Here is a 19809-nt window from a genome sequence, read left to right as displayed (position 1 = left end):
ATGTTAAAATTATTAAGTATCAGAAATCAGACCTCGCTTTTTTGACTTAGAAAAATCTGGAGTGAAACAGCTGCTTTTAACATAAGAATGAATGTTATTAACAGAAAAGACTTGCCTTTTTAGAAGGAACTAAAAATATGCCTTCCATACCTGAATACAGATTAGTGCCAACAGCACTGATACTTTTAGTTACCAGAGGCTATCTTTTGTCACTTAAGCAATGCTTTTTGACAGTTTTACAGGCTGTTATCCCAAGGACTTAGGTATTTATGGCTTTATTCACTTGGGTTTTCTGCTCTTATCCATTGGTTACTAATCACCAAACAGTTTTGTTTTGTTTTTTAAAATGCGTCTGAAATTAGCTAAAGGGTGTCCTTCAACAATAAAAGCTTAAGACAGTACCAGCAAAGACCTTTTCTCATATGTCCTCTTCCTGTTTTACTAGTTTTCCTGCAGACAAGCTAATGAGAGTTTGGGCCCGAACTGTTCATTAGTGCAATGACCCGATATGATTTATTGTATTCTTAGACAGTCTACTTCACTTTAGTGCTCTCACACCGATGCACAGGAGACACTAGCTTCTTTATTAGAACTGGTTGAGAGATTCAGTGCTTTGAAATTGTCTGGCAAGAAAAAGAAGTTTTCTTTGGGTCAAGTTTTCCCTGAAAGGTACCTTTTTCATCAGCTCTAAATCACTTGGCTTCTGTCATTTCCAAACTCGTCTGTTTTTACAAGTAGAACAGCAACTTACTCTTGAGCTGCAAACAATTTTCATGCAAACCCACCTGTTTATGACACAGGATATAACAGAGCTGTTTCTGTAATATTTCATTATTGCCTGGATTCATACAACAACTTCTAAAAATAAACCCCATCATTTCAAGTTCCTTGTTTACATTAAAAACTAGAAAACATCTGCATGTGGGTGACAATGGCTTTTCTTGCCTTCCCCTGGACCATTTTTAAAGGAAGCTTACATATTGTTTCCTGAAATAAAATTTAAGTGGTGTAGTAATATCCCATTTCATATCAGCCGGTCTACATATTTCCTATTTTTATGGACAATAGTCTAAAGATTTATGTTTCCCAGTGTGATACATGCTGAAAAGTCTATCCACTTAAAACTGCTTATAGCTGAGTATTACTTCCACTTCCACATTCTAGGAAGTTAGCTTCTCAGGGAGGAGGAACATGCTCTGCCAGAACAAGCCTTCTTCACTAACAGGACCCTTGTACTTGAAATTTCTACTGCCTCTTAAGCGTCCTGTCACTGACCACCACCTCAGCTTTTAGTGCAGTAATCCAACCCATCTTAGCTCAAAGGACAGAACAACCCCAGCTCATCCACCACATGTCCACATCCGCCACTGCCAAGGGGAGGCACCGTCCGGGTGTTCATGATAAGCCCGAACTGAGCTGTTTGCCCTTTGCCTAAATTCTGTATCACCACATCTCCTGTCAAGCTGCTACAATAGCAACTGACCTCCAAAGCAAGATAAAACTGTCCCTTTTTAACCATTCACAAAAGCTAGCTTGCAAATTGCAAGCTCACAGAGAAAATGGAAGAACAAGGGTATGCAGTGGGAAGTGGAATTTATTATTTTCTTCTAGAAATGGAAATACTTATTAGTAACTGACATTTAAGGAACCAAAAAATTATTTATAAAAGTAATTTAAGATTTAGCAGTTGTAAAATATAAACAGGAAATGCCTGAACATTGATCTTTGAGAGGAGATTCATAGATTCATAGATTTCTAGGTTGGAAAAGACCTTAGAGATCATCCAGTCCAACCGTCCCTAATCCCCATTAAACCATATCCTCAAGTAGATCATCCACCCTATTCTTAAACACATCCAGGGATGGGGACTCAACCACCTCCCTGGTCAGCCTATTCCAGTGGCTGACAACCCTTTCAGAGAAGAAATACTTCCTAACATCCAACCTGAATCTCCCCTGACTAAGCTTATACCCATTTCCTCTTGTTCTGTCACCCATCACTAATGTAAAGAGCCCTTCCCCCACCTCCCCACCATCTTTTCTCAAGTATTTGTAGGCTGTAATCAGGTCTCCCCTCAGCCTCCTCTTCTCCAGGCTAAACAGCCCCAACTCCCTCAGCCGCTCCTCATAAGTTTTATTTTCCAACCCCTTGACCAGTTTAGTCGCCCTTCTCTGGACTCGCTCCAGGAGCTCAATATCTCTCTTAAAGCGAGGGGCCCAAAACTGGACACAATATTCCAGGTGCGGCCTCACCAGTGCCGAGTACAGGGGCAGGATCACTTCCCTGTTCCTGCTGGTTACACTATTCTTGATACACGCCAGTATCCCATTGGCCTTTTTGGCCACCTGGGCACACTGCTGGCTCATATCAAGCCGGTAGTCAACCAACACCCCCAGGTCCTTCTCCACCAGGCAGCTCTCCAGCCACTCTTCCCCGAGCCTGTAGCGATGCTTGGGGTTTTTATACCCCAAGTGAAGGACTCTGCACTTGGCCTTATTAAAGCTCATGCCATTGGCCTCAGCCCAACGATCCAGTCTGTTCAAATCCCTCTGAAGGGCCTCCCTACCCTCGAGCAGATCGACACAGCCTCCCAGCTTGGTGTCGTCCGCAAATTTACTGAGGGTACATTCAATCCCCTCATCCAGGTCATTGATAAAGATGTTAAACAGAACTGGACCCAGCACTGAGCCCTGGGGAACCCCACTGGTGACCGGCCTCCAGCCGGATTTAGCCCCATTTACCACCACTCTTTGGGCCCGGCCATCCAGCCAGTTTTTAACCCAAAGGAGGGTGTGCCTATCCAGGCCAGCGGTTATCAGTTTCTCAACCAGAACACTATGAGAAACTGTATCAAAGGCTTTACTGAGGTCAAGGAAAACTACATCCACAGCCCTTCCCTCATCAACCAGGTGGGTCACCCTGTCATAGAAGGTGATCAGGTTTGATTGGCAAGACCTGCCTTTCATAAACCCATGTTGACTGGGCCTGATCACCCAGTTAACCTGTATGTGCTCATTAATAGCACTCAAGATAACCTGTTCCATGACTTTGCCCGTCACCGAGGTCAGACTGACAGGCCTGTAGTTCCCCGGATCCTCCTTCCGCCCTTTGTTGTAAATGGGGGTAACATCCGCCAGCCTCCAGTCAGTGGAACTTCCCCAGTGAGCCAAGACTGCCCAAAGATAATGGACAGGGGTTTGGCAATGACATCCGCCAGCTCTCTCAGGACTCTCGGGTGGATACCATCAGGCCCCATAGACTTGTGGGCATCCAGCCGAAGGAGCAGATCCTTGACCCGTTCCTCTTGGATCACAGGAGCTTCGATTTGCTCTCCCTCTCTGCACTCAGACACCGAAGGCCAGCTCACCTGGGAACTACTGACCTTATTATTAAAGACTGAGGCAAAGAAGGCATTAAGGACCTCAGCCTTGTCCTCATCCCTAGTGACTAACGTACCCCCTGAGGCCAGTAGGGGCTGGAGGTGATCTTTAGCCCTCCTGTTGTTATTAATATATTTATAGAAAGACTTTTTGTTGTCCCTTACAGAGCTGGCTAGTCTAAGTTCCAGTTGGGCTTTTGCCCCCCTGATTATCTCCCTACATGCCCTAACTTCCTCCCTGTATTGATTCCTGGATGCCTGCCCATTCTTCCAAGACTTATAGACATCCCTTTTTCTTTTGAGATGTTCCCAAATCTCCTTTGTCATCCAAGCTGGTTTTCTACCCTGGCGGCTCGACTTCCGGCACACAGGGACAGCTTGCTCCTGTGCTTCCAGAATTTCCTTTTTGAATAGTAACCATCCCTCCTGCGCCCCCTTACCCTTGAGAGCTGTCTCCCATTGGACTTTGTTAACCAGACTTCTAAACAGTCCAAAGTCAGCTCTCCCAAAGTCCAGCTTGGCCGTTTTAGTGTTCCCCCTCCTAACTTCCCCTAGAATTGAGAATTCTATTATCTCGTGGTCACTATGCCCTAGGCGTCCTCCAACCTTCACATCTCCCACAAGACCTTCTCTGTTCACAAACAGCAGGTCTAGGGGAGCACTTTCTCTAGTCGGTTCACTGACCAGTTGTGATAGGAAGTTGTCCTCCACACTCTGCAGGAACCGCCTAGACTGTTTCCTGACTGCCATGTTATACTTCCAACAGACATCAGGTAGGTTAAAGTCACCCATAAGGACAAGGGCTAGTGAGCGCGAGACTTCCCCCAGTTGTTTAAAGAATAGCTCATCAGTCCCACTGTCCTGATAGGGTGGCCTGTAGCAGATTCCCACTACAATATCCACCTTCATAGTCCCCCCTTTGATTTTCACCCACAGACATTCTACCAAGTCATCCCCAACATTTAACTCTAAACAGTTTAGAGATGGAGATAGTAATTTGGCAGAGAATGTGACTTATGGTATTGATACAATTAGCCACCTTAATTATTTATAGTAATTTCAAACAAAAATTCCAGACAAGGTTATTTGTTAATTAAGTTGAATCTGTATCTGCTACCTGAGCAAGTCCATGGGCCCTGATGGAATGCACTCATGAGTGCTGAGGGAGCTGGCAGTCATCATTGCAAGGCCACTTTTAATATCTTTGATTGATCACGGTGACTGTGAGAAGTGCCCAAACATTGGAGAAAAGTAAATGTCACTTCTGTCTTAAAGAAGGGCAAGAAGAAAGACCCAGAGTACTACAGGCCAATCAGCCCCACCTCAATCTCTGGGAAGGTGATGGAGCAGCTAACCCTGGAAACCATTTGCAGGCACTTAGGACATGAAAATCATCAGGAGTAATTACGCATGGCTTCACCAAGAGGAAGTAGTGATTGACCAACTTGATAACTGCTGTGATGAAATGATGGGCCTGGTAGATGAGGGGACAGCAGTGGGTATCATCTACCTGGACTTCAGTAAGGTCTCTGACACTGTCACTCCTAAGATCCCTGTAGACAAGTTGTTGATGTATGGGCTGGATGAGTAGACAGTGACGTGGACTGAAAACTGGATAAATGGCTGGGCCCAGAGAGTGGTTATTAGTGGTGCAATGTCTAGTTGGAGGCCGGTAGCTAGCAGTGTACCGCAGGGGTCAATACTGGGTCCAGTCCTGTTTAACATCTTCATTAACGATACAGATGATGGGACAGAGTATGTCCTCAGCAAGTTTACTGTTTACACAAAACCGAAGGAATGGCTGATATGCCAGAGGGTCATTCTGCCACCCAGAGAGACCGTGACAGGCTGGCAAACTGGACTGACGGAAACCTCAAGAAGTTCAACAAGAGAAGCGTGAAGTCCTGCAACTGGGGAAGAACAGCCCCATGCACCAACAAATTCTGGGGGCCACATGGCTGGAGAGCAGCTTGGCAGAAAAGGACCTGGGGATCCTCATGGATCTTATTAATGTATATAAATACCTAAAGAGAGGGTGGAAAGAGGACAGAGCCAGGCTCTTTTCAGTGGTGCCCAGCAACAGGACAAGAGGTAATGGGCACAAACAGAAACATGGGAGGTTCCCTCTGAACATCAGGAGACACTTTTGTCTTGCAAGGGTGATCAAGCATGGGCACAGGTTGCCCTGGGAGGTTGTGGAGTCTCCCTCCTTAGAGATACTAAAAAAACCCTCTAGACGTAGTCCTAGGCAATGAGCTCTAACTGGTCCTGGTTGAGCAGTGGAGTTGGACCAGATGACCATCAGAGGTCTCTTCTAACCTCAACCAGTCTGTGACTCTGTGCATCTGAAACACAGTCTTCATTTAACAATTAGTATCCAGAAAAGACCTCAAGCCAAACATAGATGTTACATCTGAACAGTTCCACTGGATGAAGCAGAATGTGCATTTCTTTAGAGACTCTCCTACTGGAAAACATATCCACTTTTCAAATAAAATCCTTCTCCTTCTACGTATTTATGTAGATATTTTGCCTTAGCTTTATAAATAAAAAATAAATTCGAGACACTGCTAACATAAAAACTCAAGAACTCAAGCTAACTACCACTGAACTAACACATGTGGATAAAAAAATTCTTTTGCATTATACTGCAAAGTACAGTTGAAACATGAAGCACTAGTGAAGGCCGTTGCCTGTAGGAATATTTTTGCAGAAGAAATCTCACTGGTAAGAGCAGAAAACACACAGTAAAGCAGACAAAGAAGTGCAGGAGAGAAGACTATGGTTTCTCACATAGAGCACCTGAATACTACAGTTTCCATGGATTTCATGCATACAAGACAACGAGTAAACTAAAGGTAAAATAAAGTAAAAAGGTGTACGATCATGTGAGTACAAATATGGTCCTTAAATTGAAAGAGCCAGAGTGCAAACTGATGGTAATTCTTGTCAGATAATCCCAACAAGGAAGGATGAAAACTCTGTTCTGAATATAGTAAGTCATGCTGGCAAAGACAGGATTATATAAAGTGTTAGGCTTTTCAAAATTAGCACAAAAATCTGTATCATCTGAACCACATTTCCCCAGAAATGTGTGAAAAGACATCAATATTTGAGAAGAATTCATAGTATGAGCAGCACAAGGTGGGGAAGTTAACAGTTCTATATTCTATTCAAAGTCTGAATTACGTGAAAAAAGATACACAAAAATGGGTCCCATGGATGGAAGATGAAGACATAAATTAATCACTTGTTTGAAGGATATTGCTTATCTTGTAAGCTCAGCGGCATGAAAGTCTTGTGACGAGAGAATTACAACTGTACACTGCTAAGTGTGGAAAGGACAAATTAAGCTGACAAGCAAAACTCAGATATTGATTTTCTGGGAGTTTGACTTTACAGTTTTGGAATTTTCCCTTTGAGAACCTTCACACATTCTATACACAAAGCTCTCATAAGCCAACAAAGGAGAGAAATGTGTTTTAGAAGGAAAGTCCAACCCTCAGTTTCACTACTAGATACAATGAGAAAATTCAGCCTAGATATTAAAGTCAATGTGAGAGTTTCATTCAAATAATCTACATTTTCTGCTCTAGTGGGAATAACAGCAACAGTACAAGATAGGTGGTAGCTGTTCTGGCCATTCCTGACAGCTGCTGTATCAGAAGCCAACACTTCTCAATCCTCTTCTGTTGCCCTATTTTCTTTCCTGTGCCCTGTTTTACGTATCAGCACTGAGAAGGGCAGATGTTGATGCAGTTCCACTTCCTTGTTTGGGAAATTGAACAGTTTGCTGCCACTTTTGGCACCGTAAAAAGGTTGTTCACCTAAATTCTCCTAGATCTGAGGTCCTGATGTTAGAAACTCATGTACTCGCATTAAAAAAGAAGCAGCTAGAGAATGATCTCACTACATGTAAAACTTCTTTTATGGATGTTATTCTGCACTACAGTACATTTCCACACCATTAGAGAACTGGTCTTCTCAGCAGGCACTCGCAGAGTCTGCAAATTTACCATAGTTCCTCTCTCTTCTTATGCAGCTCAAACTCTGTAAGAGTGCTCCTAGCATGACCTTATACTAAACCTTTACTATGCAGAAATCTTGTCAAGGTCATACACACCAAGTAAATACAGACCTAAATATATGAAAAATGACAGCTTTTCTTCTTAGAGTGTTGCCACAGAGTCCCTATGCACTATCTTTGCTATTGCAGACCACTGGCTACTGAACCCATGTCCCAGAAAATAAAAAAAATTATCCAAAATTTTAACACAGAAAGATCTAGCACAGCTCTTCCATGTCATCTTTGTGGGCCTTGACAGTTTTACAGCAAGCCTCATTGCATTTACTTTTTTCTCAGACTTAACTCCTGGGATTTACACGATTATGTGAAAATCTTGGCTTTCATTTCCGTAGATTCCAGTTTCAGTAAAAAGCTGTAGAGAGAAAAATACAAACAGCTATGTTGTACCCTAAAAAATTCTCAAGTCCCTTAACCAAAACAAAGTCTCTCAAACTACTTTTCAAAGTTTCATAGTTTTTAGCCAATCTTGTGATACTGAACAATGATTTTTACATGTTATGCTCTACATACATTTTTCTCTATACATATTTCTGAGGCATCTGTCAGTATGGTTCCTAAGCACTTGCTCTATGCTAACTTAAATTATAATGTATTTGTCTAATAGTTTTCACAAAAGATCATGCATATCACACAGAGAACTGTACAATGCTGATTCTCTGAGAAAAAGACACAGAACAGATTGCTGTCGTCTTACTGCTATTTTACCATTTATGACTGACACATCTGTGTGCTGTAACTTTGCCTACAAATGTACTTCTACTGATTACTACCAAAAATAATACTTATTTAAAGCTCCTTGTCCCTGCTTTGGAGACTTAAAATAGATTTTTTGATAGTGTGATCTCAGCTTCACATTAGCAGAAAGAGTTTTGCAACTGTTTCATAAGGTGTAGTAAGTTACTAACACAAGATAAAGAAAATAAGTTTAAAAAATAAGAATATCTAATACTTGTTTGTATTTAAACTAGATTTCAGTCAAATCATAATGTAGTGTAATATATTTGTAACATAATTGATAAAGCTAACTGAAGTTATTAAAAATATTGGCTATTATTATTATTACTATTGTTTAAAATACTAGCTAAATTAAGATCCCATGTACCACAAACCTGATCAAGACTGAGCTTTACAGTGTTCAAAGGATCAAAAAGGCTGCATTATGGCACAAATAAATCAAGTTGAACCACCACATCTACACACTGTGTTCTTTGGTTAAAATTGTAACATTTAACTCACAAAGTTTTACCTGCTCCTAAAAGTCCTCTGCCAAAGCAAATTAGGTCACCAAGAACACTGAGAGTGGCTTTCTCCTTTTGCCTTGAACCTGAGAAGCTGCAGCTGAACTGCTGTTGTCCAGAATATTCCGACCATGGCTCTTTACTTGATATTCCTGCCTACTCATGATATTTCACTCTCTGTGTGGAAGATGAAGTGTTTCACTGTGTTGAAACCACGTCCTTTTCATCCATAGAATAAAGAAAGGTTACTTGACTGACTTCTGTCCTAATCACAACTCACCAAGCATGACATTAAAGGACAAACTTTGCAATCATTTTCTGGTTGCGTTAATCGACGTTGAGGCCACTGATCCAGTTACTGCAGCCGCTGGTACCCATTATCCCCAGATACGTGAGTAATCTTCCCTTGGGGCACTCGGGCACCAGTAGAGCTGCCTGTTAACCTCAGCTAAAAAACACAGCTCTCCTGGTGATAAGGTGTATGTTATCAGTCACCTTTAAACATTCTCCTCTTGTGTCGCTCTGAGGTGATGACACAAGTTTTGTGCATATTTAAACAGACAAGAGCAAATAGCTCCATTTATCCTCATCTGCTAACTCTGCTGTCTGAAACGTTAATTCCTACAACACAGAACATCACTTCCTTCACTTTTGCCAGGTGGCTTGCAGCACAGCCAGCACACAATAAGCAATTCCTTCAAGGAGATTCAGACATCCACAACAACAACAGTTAACGCCTCTCAAGATAATCTGAAAAACCCTGCTACATACTTCTCCTAGAATCAGGCAGCCCTGTCTTGCTACACGTGTAAGCAAGGACTATTGTTATCAGTGGGACAAAGTCAGCATGAATTAGCAAATGTCGTGGTACCTTCACAGCCACACAGTCTCATGACAGAGTTCTGATTCCCAAAGCTACATGTACCTACTTGTTTTCAGCCTCAAATGAGAATGAACGGTGTGAGATATTGCTGCTCAGAGAGGAGCATTAGAAACCCCACTAACATACTCAAGGCCAGACGAAGTACAAACTACACGTTCTAGTTGGGCAGATAATGATTTTGATTTTCAACAGAAGATGCAAGCCTGCTTAGAAATTTTTAATACAAAATGTTAGCTTTTATAGGTATTACCACCAACTCAGCTAAATGTTTTACTCAAAGCTTTTTGTTTGTTTGTGTGTAGGAAAAAGTGTAAAGAAAATTCATTTTGCAACATCTTTTTCTAACAAATACATCAGCTGTACTAAAGTATTGACCAAGCCAAGTAAGACAGCACTACTGAATGATGACTCAGTGAGTTGAACCAAATTCACACCAACACTTCTTAAAGTTCAAGTGAACGACAGTTTTTCTATTGCTGGTGTGGTGGTGTAGGGCCACCTCCAGCAAACACTTAAATTATTGTTAGAATTAGGTGCCGGCATGAGGCTTTCCCTAAACAGTAACTGCTGCCTGGCGTGCCTTGATTTTGCAGTGAAGGAGTGGATGCTGTTTTTGCAATGGAACAGGCAACCACACAGAAGGCAAGGAAGAGCACGGCTGGATTACATCTGCTTTCACTTGCTCCCTGTAGCAGGGTTACATGCATGTGTCAACACTGGAAGAACAGTGACACACAGGCACTGTCACCCTCTAGCTTGGGGCAGGCCCATGATGTTCATCAGGAGCATCTCCCGCACATTCTGAAACGTTCCCTCAGCATTCCCCAGCGGTGCAGCATCGAGTACCAACAACCAGCACAACTTCAGGGCTCCACAGCATGGAGAGCCGAACGGCAGTCCCTCATCAGCAGGCTGTGAACCGTCATTAATTCTACAGACATTACACACGATATACTCACAGCAGCAGTGAGTTTGGGCAGCCTTTATCCTGCCTTGACAAAATTTTAACTTCAGGCGATTATGCAGTCTTTACATATGAAAATTAAACTGTGCATTTACAGCGTGTCCTGGAAAATTTACATCAGTCATCACTAGACTACAAGCTTCTGAATGGGAAGTGTTATGAAAATTATCTAATGAAATTCACAGGGAGTTTGGCAGCAAACTTTCAAAAACACAGGAGTTAAACGTGCCATTTTTGCCAAAGAAAACAACTGTGAACTTGATGGTTTCACATAAAAACCGAAAGGGCATAAAAGCCTTGGATAGATGTAACTATTGCAGACACAGTTAAACAATTTCAGTTGATAACTAACAGGTGATGGATTTTATTTTTATTATATGGAGCCATTTCTCTGGATCACAACACAATGTGCATAGGTATATAAAGCAACTTCATAGTAATGAAATCTGTAACAAGAAGTCTCACTCGACCATGATTAAAATAAAATACTCTATCTTTAGCATTTTGACCACAATCAGCCTCACGAAACTGTCACGACTTTACTGACTGGGCACAAAGTCTTTTTTTGCCACGAAACAAAGAATATAATGAAAATATTGTCACTGCACATACCCAGTTAAAATCCTTACTTTTTGCAGGCTAGCAGGTGCATAGAATTTTCCAGGGCTGAAATATAGAGAACAAGGCCCCTAGAGAAAAATGCACCTATGCAAACAATTTGCGTTCATCCACATGAGTAGTCTGAACTGACTGAAATGGGTGTAGCCAACACTTGTGAATAAAGTAAAATACTGAAGTATGAACTAGTAGCCTAAGAACACACAATATTATTCCTGTGGTCAACACACGACATTGCCTAAAATTGAAAAACAACTCCATATCCATGTCTTTGCCTCAAGAATGCAAAACTTCCTGACTCTCACAAGCTTACATTTTGAACCTGGACATTTAACCATATCCACATAGTTTCTCTCCACTGTTTTATTCTAAATCCTTAATATTTTTGTAAGCACACTGTGGTAACAAAAATATCTCAGTTGAACATCCGAGCTTGCTGCCACAGAGGAATCACTTACCTGTCCATCTTGCTGCTTCCTCATCCAGCAGTGGTTCATCTCACCACATACAGTGGAGATTAATATGCACCTGTGCTCTCGTGAGCAAAGCCAAAGCATCCTTCCCTTCATAGCATCAGCTAATAAATATAGGCTTAGCATAGCAGTCGAATGGTGCCACATTACAGTACTACTGATGGCCACAGAGCATACTCATGCCTGCTACCATTCCTCTAGGGAGGTCTGATGATCTTAGGCCACTGTTTCTCTCTGAGCACATATTCTGGAAGGAAACACCTTGGATTGTACAGTATTTACCTGACCTGCTGACACCCACCTGTTTGTGACTATTGAATTACTTCCTCGACACAGGAGTACTATGGGCAAACGTTCCCACAAGAGAGGCTGGCAGGGTTTTAAGAGCAACATTCACACCCGGACTAAGAGTAGTCAAACGCAGAAACAATGCATTAAAATATCAAGCAAAAAGGAAAGATTCTAAGAATACGGCAGGTTGCAAACCCACAGTGCCCAGCCTGCAATGAAGGACATCAGTATCAGTCCTCTTCTGCATCATTAAAGATCTCAAGAGTCACAATTTCACAAAAAACCCTAATGCCTAGCTTCCTTTTTTTTCCCCCCTGGGCATCTACATGAAAATTCCACATGGAGGTCTATTTCACTACTCTTATTTCTAACTTTAAATATTATCTGAAAGAGATCTTACTTAGGCTCCCAGCCCTGGCAGAAAGCAGGATTTTTCAGCTAACAAGGGTCTAGAGGTTTTACAAGACGATGGGGGTTTTCAAAATATTCTTCCACTTCTGTAATAGCTGAATTAATAGATTATGTGCCAGATCCAAAGTGGCATTTTACAAATTACTTCAAAAAGGTACCACGTTCTAAATTTAAGACTGCTTTAAGATATGCAAGCAGTTAATTAAGTACAATCCCATAGTCTATGTGGTCACTACTAGATTTTCATTGCTCTGTAACTGACTTCCTAAAGAGGAGTCCGTATTTTCTTTCAAAGGCTAATGACCCACTTTTAATAGTACTTTAAAGTATGCTGCTTTTAAACTCAAAAATCTTCACCCCTGAGCTGTCACAATTTGCTAGCCTGCATTTCTGCTCAGTTTGTATTTCCGTAGGCTTCAACATGCCAAAGGCTGCTACTGCTACTAATGGCAATGCTGCAACTGCAGGGACATACACAGGCAAGACAGGGAAAAAACAATACACATCACCTGCAAAATAATTGCACCAGGAGCAGAAATCCATCCAACAGAGCCACATGCATTCTCTAAAAACCCGACAAACCAACCACTTTCATGCATGGCAGAGTTTAAGAGTTTTGATTCAGATCACTGCAACTAGAGCCATACTGAGAACACTTGTTAACACCTAAACATGTATGTGTGATCTGCCTGATCTCCTTCGTGTCTTTCTGCTGCAGCAGCTTCACTTAGAGCTATGCACCAAGCTTTTTCTTCCCTACCCAGGCCAGCAAAACCAGTAATAATCAAACAAGAAGTATCAGAGCATCCCTTCTGCAACAGCTCTACAGCTCAGAAGGGGAAGCTCCAGCCATGGAAAACACCTCACTCAGATCTGAAACTGTATTTCTCCATCTCACACCCATGTTACAAGAACATCATGATATTTCATGATCAGACAGGCAGTAAAATCAAGACAGCTCAGTCCTTTTTCATCATGTTGCTGCACTGTCCCACATAGGAAACAAAAAGATGGAGTTTCCTTTAACTAGAACATCCTGCCATTTAATTTAAAAGCAAAATATTTTGAGTTTTCAAGTGGACTCTGCTAATATTTCTATGCTCAATAAAACTATAAATCTGACACGCTTCCGCTCCATACACTACTTTACATGCTTCATGTCAAAGCCAGGAAAATAATTCCTCAGCCTTTACATGTAATTAAGTGAATATACAACACATCGCTCCTGAATAGCTTTGCTAGGGCATAGGAATCTGAGAAGACCCACACTGTTTCAAAGAGCAAGTCTATCACTAAGGCTGACGTCCAACACACTTTAAATCATGGACGTATTTGAAAAGCGATACTCAACAGAGCAGCATGAAGAGAAACAGAGACACACATTTCACTTGCCAACAGCTCAAAGACAACAGAAAAACAAAGCTAAAATAAACACAGCAGCACACCACACTACAGCATATGCCAGATAAACCACAGAGAAATGACCACATCTGGTCTTAATTCTTTAAGTGATGCACAGAAAAGCTATTAAACAAGCGTAGAAAGTTTATCACTAAGAAAGGATGCAATTTGCTATATTTCCTGCTGTAATTTTATAAAGGTATTTGGAGCTTGAAACAAGGATTGACTACAGGGCATCAGAGAACGGTGCCAGGCTTTCTAAAACACCCCCAAGAAAACAGCATGCTAACCTGACTGCGTTCTTAAACCTGAACATTAAGGGCCAGTTCCAAGGGCGGATTATCTGTTGGCAGACATGGTCTAGCACATGAAAAAGGAACCATGTCTCTCAAAGGGTGCTAAACCTCTACGTCCTCCACTTCCTGAAGGCAATGGCCAGTGTTTCAAGACTAAACGCCCAGAACTAACTAGAGCACGATGCCAATGTTGAGAAGGGTTAAGCATGCCCTGCTTTTCTATCTGAAACTAAAGCTCATTAATTGAAAGGATACAACCCAACTTGGTTCACTGAACAGGGGCTGCATCTGAAAAATTCAGGGGAGCAGCAGCGTTGCCTTCCTGTAGCACCTAGCCAGCGAAACAGCACCTCTGTTTAATGATGCTTGCCAGCATCCTTGACCATGAGGACTTCTCAGAATGATATCCTTAATTTAAAAACCCAAACCCAGCCCTCACAATTGAGAGCTCACCGTGGGCTACCCCTAGCTCTAAAAACAGTTTTTGGTGTGACCAGCAACAGGAAGACACTTACTTTTACAGGAAGTTCTAGCTTCTGGTGAATACATTTGATAAAAGCAGTACAAGTTCATCTGAACTTCTGCTATGTGGCTTGTTGGACAAGCTTCCAGAGATAAAGCCAGCGCTGTTTGCTTATGTCCCACTTCTTAACTTACTTCTCACACATAATAAAAAAAATGAGTTAATGGGCAAAATTCAGAAGCAATGAAAGTTTGCCAAGGGAAGATTCCTCCAAAATCTCTGAAATAAAGATCTCTACCTCTCCCTCAACTTTTTTTTGTTGAAGAAAGGTACTCAAAACATACTTTTTTTTGTGCACCTACTGACCAACTGAACTCAGTGTAAAACATAAAAGCACAAATAAAATAATTCTAGGTGAAGTAATACAACCTTTGCTACAAAGCAGTTACAGCTTTGTTACATTACACATTTTATTACGAATTTATCGTGTGTGATATGCATAGTTATGCATGTGAGCTAAAACCAAGAAAGCGAACAGTCACCATTTCAGGACATGTGTGTTTGAGAATGAGAACATCTCTTACTCCATGGAGTAAACCAAATATTGCCCTCAAAATTATTCGCAAAATCATTAATAATTTTATTACTACAATTCATACAGTATTAGGTTTGCACTATGTCATATATGTAACTTAAACTCGAAAAAATGCACTTGACTCCCAAGCTAGTATTTTTGTGGTAGCCTAACAATTTTCTTTTACGTATTGATTTGTAATCTGATTTGTTATATTTAACCCAAATTTGCTGAGCTGGGTTTTGTGGTTAGAAATAAATCCTGGATACTTTACTACCAAATATACTCCTAAATAAACACACATTCTTTGTTCATCAATGCTGCAATGCTCACCACTGTAACTGTACCAGAGTAAGAAAAAACATTTGACTGAATTTTATAGCATATTATCACGCCAGAACATGCCACTGAAGATGTGTTTTCCCAGCTTCAGGCCACTATGTTGGTTAGTATTATGAAGCATTAACAGACCTGAAATAACTGGTCCTGTGTAGCAAAACCATTATTGTATTTTCACTTCTATTACTCTCTAGGTAACATTGCAAATTTTCAATTTTTTTTTCTTCATATGACTACATTTATAGACTATACCTTGTATGGATCTAGCTGTAAAATCTACTCCTTTTCCCGAAATGCTTAGAAACTGACTAACACATACAAGAAGTTCAGACTATGTTTCCAGCATACAGAATTACCACTATTACACTGCTCAGTCACCTTTCATTAGGCTCCCTGTTTAAAACTAATGAAGTGTAGAACGAACGACTCTTGTGAAATTCTGTAGACACTCATTAACCAGCCTGCCCAAGTCTTTCGCCCACAGCACTAACACTGGTGTGAATCCGCAGGCACACTGGGGAATTATTCCAGGTCTTCCAGATACCTTTCCTAAAAATCAGTATCTTACTGACTTTCCAAATAGTATCCAGTCACTGACTGGAGCCATACTCAGTCTGATTTATTAACAAGCGCAGTCCCAAAGTGGTAGACATCCTTTTCACCCATACAGATGTGGACCACACAGGCCATCCCACTGAAGATATATCTGTTACATGATCCAGGACATGGCTGTTAAAATGCACCAGAGCCCAACCAGCAGGATCTGCTTCTCTGAGTGGACTCCAGTAGTTTATCCTCCCAGTAACAGTGGCTCACAGAAATAGGAAACCCTGAATCTGCTTTTTTGCATTAGGACAGAATTAAGGAACTCCTTAGGTCCTGCAGGTGAACTGCAGATGGACAATGAACTGCAGTGCAAGTACATTTGTGTCATCCTATGAAAAACACAAGGGTGTACCCATTATACCATTGGTAAGGGGCAAGAGGCTGCAATATCACAAAGAGTGAAATACACGTTAGCAACTAAAAAGGATTGGTTTTAAGCACCATCCATATCCTTCACATGTCAGTTATCTGCAAGTTGCTACACAGCACACACCTCTGTAGTGCCTGCATTTGTAAAATTCCAGTCACATTGCTGTTGTTCCTCTCAATTCTTCTATCTTTGAACAAAAATGGATAACTTGCTGTTGCCAGTAAAAGTGTATGTGCTGCTACATGGCACCTATTAGAACAAATAGGAAATCTGAAAGCAAAATCTATGCTAATTAGCTGCCTATACTGAAGTCGGTAGTGAGTCTTAAGGGCACTGACATAAATTAAAATAGAAGATTCAGCTTCTTTTGAAGACATTAAAAATTAGTTCACACAAGGCCGACAAGAGAGAACATTTTCAGGTTTAAAGACAAATACGTAAGTTAAGTCAGAACTAGAATCCACCCCAACCACAGTATCACCAGTGCCACACTGTGAAGCGGAGACTGTCCTGTTCCGCAGCTTCTAAATTTTACAATCTTTGCATGCCCTAAGCAGCCAGTCATTAAAAGGTGACTTCAGAAATAAATTACTTTCTCCCTCGTGGCAAGTTTCAATGAAGTAAAAACCTAATGTTGACACGTCCCCATAGCAGGGTATTTGTTGTCCGTTCCAGAGAGGGCAACCAGGGCTATCAATCTGATGGCGGCAACAGAGGCACGCAACAGAGAACAGAAAAATTAGAGAACTGAACAGGCATGGCTGGGAAGACCTCCTCTCTACCGTGCACACCACCTCTAGCCATAAACACAAATAAGGGCAGCAAATAAGCCTTATTTTCCCACTCCTTTCCCTCTCTACTCATGTCTCTCTAAAAGACGTTTCTGAAAACCAAAGTTTGCTAGGAGAATGATTAAAATTCTAATCATCGAGAGCAAATGATGCTTGAAACAGATGAGCAGGCATAGTAGGAAAATACTTTCAGGAAAGCATAAAAACAGTCTTTATTCTTGGGTAAGCCTGATTATCTTCTTCAAAGCAAGCATTCTAGGAACAACTCCTCCTTCACAAAATTCATCATTCACAGAACTGCCCTTTTCAGCAGAAAAATAACAAATAACACTCTAATTTACGGAACTCTTTCCTGAATCTACTGAATTCTGTAACACCTAAACACAAAGGCTTAGGGTATGAAATACAAGCATTTAAATCCATTTCCTCTTCTCTCACAAGCATGAAATTCAAAAGAACAAGATCAAAAGAGCAATATTACTTATAGCTATCTCCCATATGCTCATTTGTCATAATGTTGACAGATTTATAAATGGAGTAGACTTGACTAGGCAATACAATTCAACTAGAACATGCATAAGTTTGAACAGCTGGCAGTCAACACCCTTCAGTTTGAACAATCTGCCGTAGACAAGAGGAAGGAAGGGGAAAATACAAATACTTTTTGTATTCCCACAGACTGGGAATACTCAAAACATATGAAGCAAAACCAAACACCACTTACTTCAGATTTGGAGGACATATTTTCCTCTGGGACAGAATCACTGGGATCTACAATATCATCAAAAGGTGGCAGAGTAGGCATCTTCTTTTCCAGTGCATCATTTTCAATTTTGACTCTCCCCACCTTGAGTTGAGATCTGTCCTTTCTTTGTTTTTTGCCAGCTGAACAAGTAAGAATCAGTGGTGGGGCACTAGAAAAACTTTTATATAACGAATTCGAGCTACTTTTTTTTCTTTTTTTTGCAGAAGGTTCATCAGAGTCCAGAACAGAGGGCCTTTTTGTGGGGGTCTTCTTTTCTTGCTGCAGCCCAGCTGTTATGGTAAGGATGGGGGTGTTTTCAGATTTTGGCTCCTTGGACATGGGCTTGGGTTCCTTGAAGGCCATCTTAGGAACTATTTTTTCATCTTTTAGTGGTTTATTTTCTTTGGGTTTCTTAAAGGATTCTTTGGAAGATTTGTTGTGTTCCCTGGAAGGTTCTTTGAAGGCACTTTTATGTTCTTTTGAGTCTTTAGAAGTTTTTTCCTTGTGCTCCTTTGTTAACTTTTGGGTCTTTGAAAAACTGTTACTACTGCTGCTGCTGCTATTTGTCTTCAGAATCCTAGTTGGGTCCTGTAAAAAGGAGACACAAAGTTTTACCTACAAATGAAAAAGAAAAAGAAAAAAGGGAAAGGGAAAGAAACAGGAAGAGAAAAGGAAAGAGAAGAAGAGCCCTTAAAGCCCCAAAAGACAGACACAATACGGACACAGGATTCATATTAGAAATTTGGAAATGCAGGCTGAAAATCAGAAACTGCAAAGACCTATATAAGAACAGATACAAATGCCATCATTTGTTATCACTAATTGTCAATATCTGCGAGACAAGTTAGTTTCGATCTTAAGAATTAGTTACATTTAAGAAACACAGTAGAAGGAAAATAAAGACAGTTTAGAAAATGTTAATCATGACCACTGGCTATCAGAAAAAAAAAAACAAACAACAAACCATAAGGAAAGATCAAGATATGAACCATATACTGTCAACAGAATTACTATAGCATCAGAGTAAAACACGTGCTCCTGATGACATTTCAGGCAAAGCTTAACTTCTCTACTGGGATCCTTTCTCCAGTTTTCGCCAGATCCTTTTCCTCATACACAATAACAAAGCTGAGTCCAGCCTAGCTATGGAAGACTTGATTTGACACGCAATACCTCAGAAGTCAACGCCTTTTTATGCAAAACCTGCTTTACTAAAAAAGCTTTCCTCTTTGCATTTATTGCTGCTGTCTCTGCTGAGTATTTAATTTTTCAAAATTCAACTGTTACAAAGTGAGAAGGATTTCTGAGAGGGTGATGACTCAGCAGTCCTATAAGATAGGTAAAAGCAGAAAGAGCAGAGCAGTACCATTCCTCATTCATATATACTTACTTAGAGGTGTCCCAATACACAATTCTAGAATGACAGTTTTAATTGAATTCTTAGCTTGAAAGAGAGGATCATGAACAATATTTACAATAAAGTGTTCTTCCAATATTCAGTCTGGAGAAGAGAAGGCTCCAGGGTGATCTTATAGCAGCTTTCCAGTACCTAAAGGGGGCCTACAGGAAAGCTGGAGAGGGACTTTTTCCAAGGGCATGTAGTGATAGGACAAGGGGCAACGGCTTTAAACCGAAAGAGGGCAGATTTAGGTTAGATCTAAGGAAGAAATTTTTTACATTGAGGGTGGTGAAGCACTGGAACAGGTTGCCCAGAGAAGTTTTAGATGTCCCATTCCTTGAAGTGTTCAAGGCCAGGTTGGATGAGGCTTTGGGCAACCTGGTGTAGTGGAGGGTTTCCCTGCCCATGGCAGGGGGGTTGGAACTAGATGATCTTTAACGTCCCTTCCAACCCGAACCATTCTATGATTCTATGATGTAAT

At 41.0% G+C, this 19809-nt stretch overlaps 1 protein-coding gene across 1 annotated transcript in view; it reads right to left on the bottom strand.

Annotated features, from left to right (window-relative positions):
- The window catches only part of MLLT3 (MLLT3 super elongation complex subunit), a 139927-nt gene that overhangs the window by 23636 nt on the left and 96482 nt on the right, over positions 1-19809 (bottom strand). The window contains exon 6 of the mRNA XM_086629556.1: positions 17909-18517. Coding sequence (XP_086485682.1) covers positions 17909-18517 — 609 coding nt within the window. The remainder of the gene's footprint in view (positions 1-17908; positions 18518-19809) is intronic.

This window comes from Tauraco erythrolophus, chromosome Z (assembly GCF_009769465.1).
Source record: "Tauraco erythrolophus isolate bTauEry1 chromosome Z, bTauEry1.pri, whole genome shotgun sequence".
NCBI lineage: Eukaryota > Metazoa > Chordata > Aves > Musophagiformes > Musophagidae > Tauraco > Tauraco erythrolophus.
This window is presented reverse-complemented; position numbering and strand designations above follow the sequence as displayed.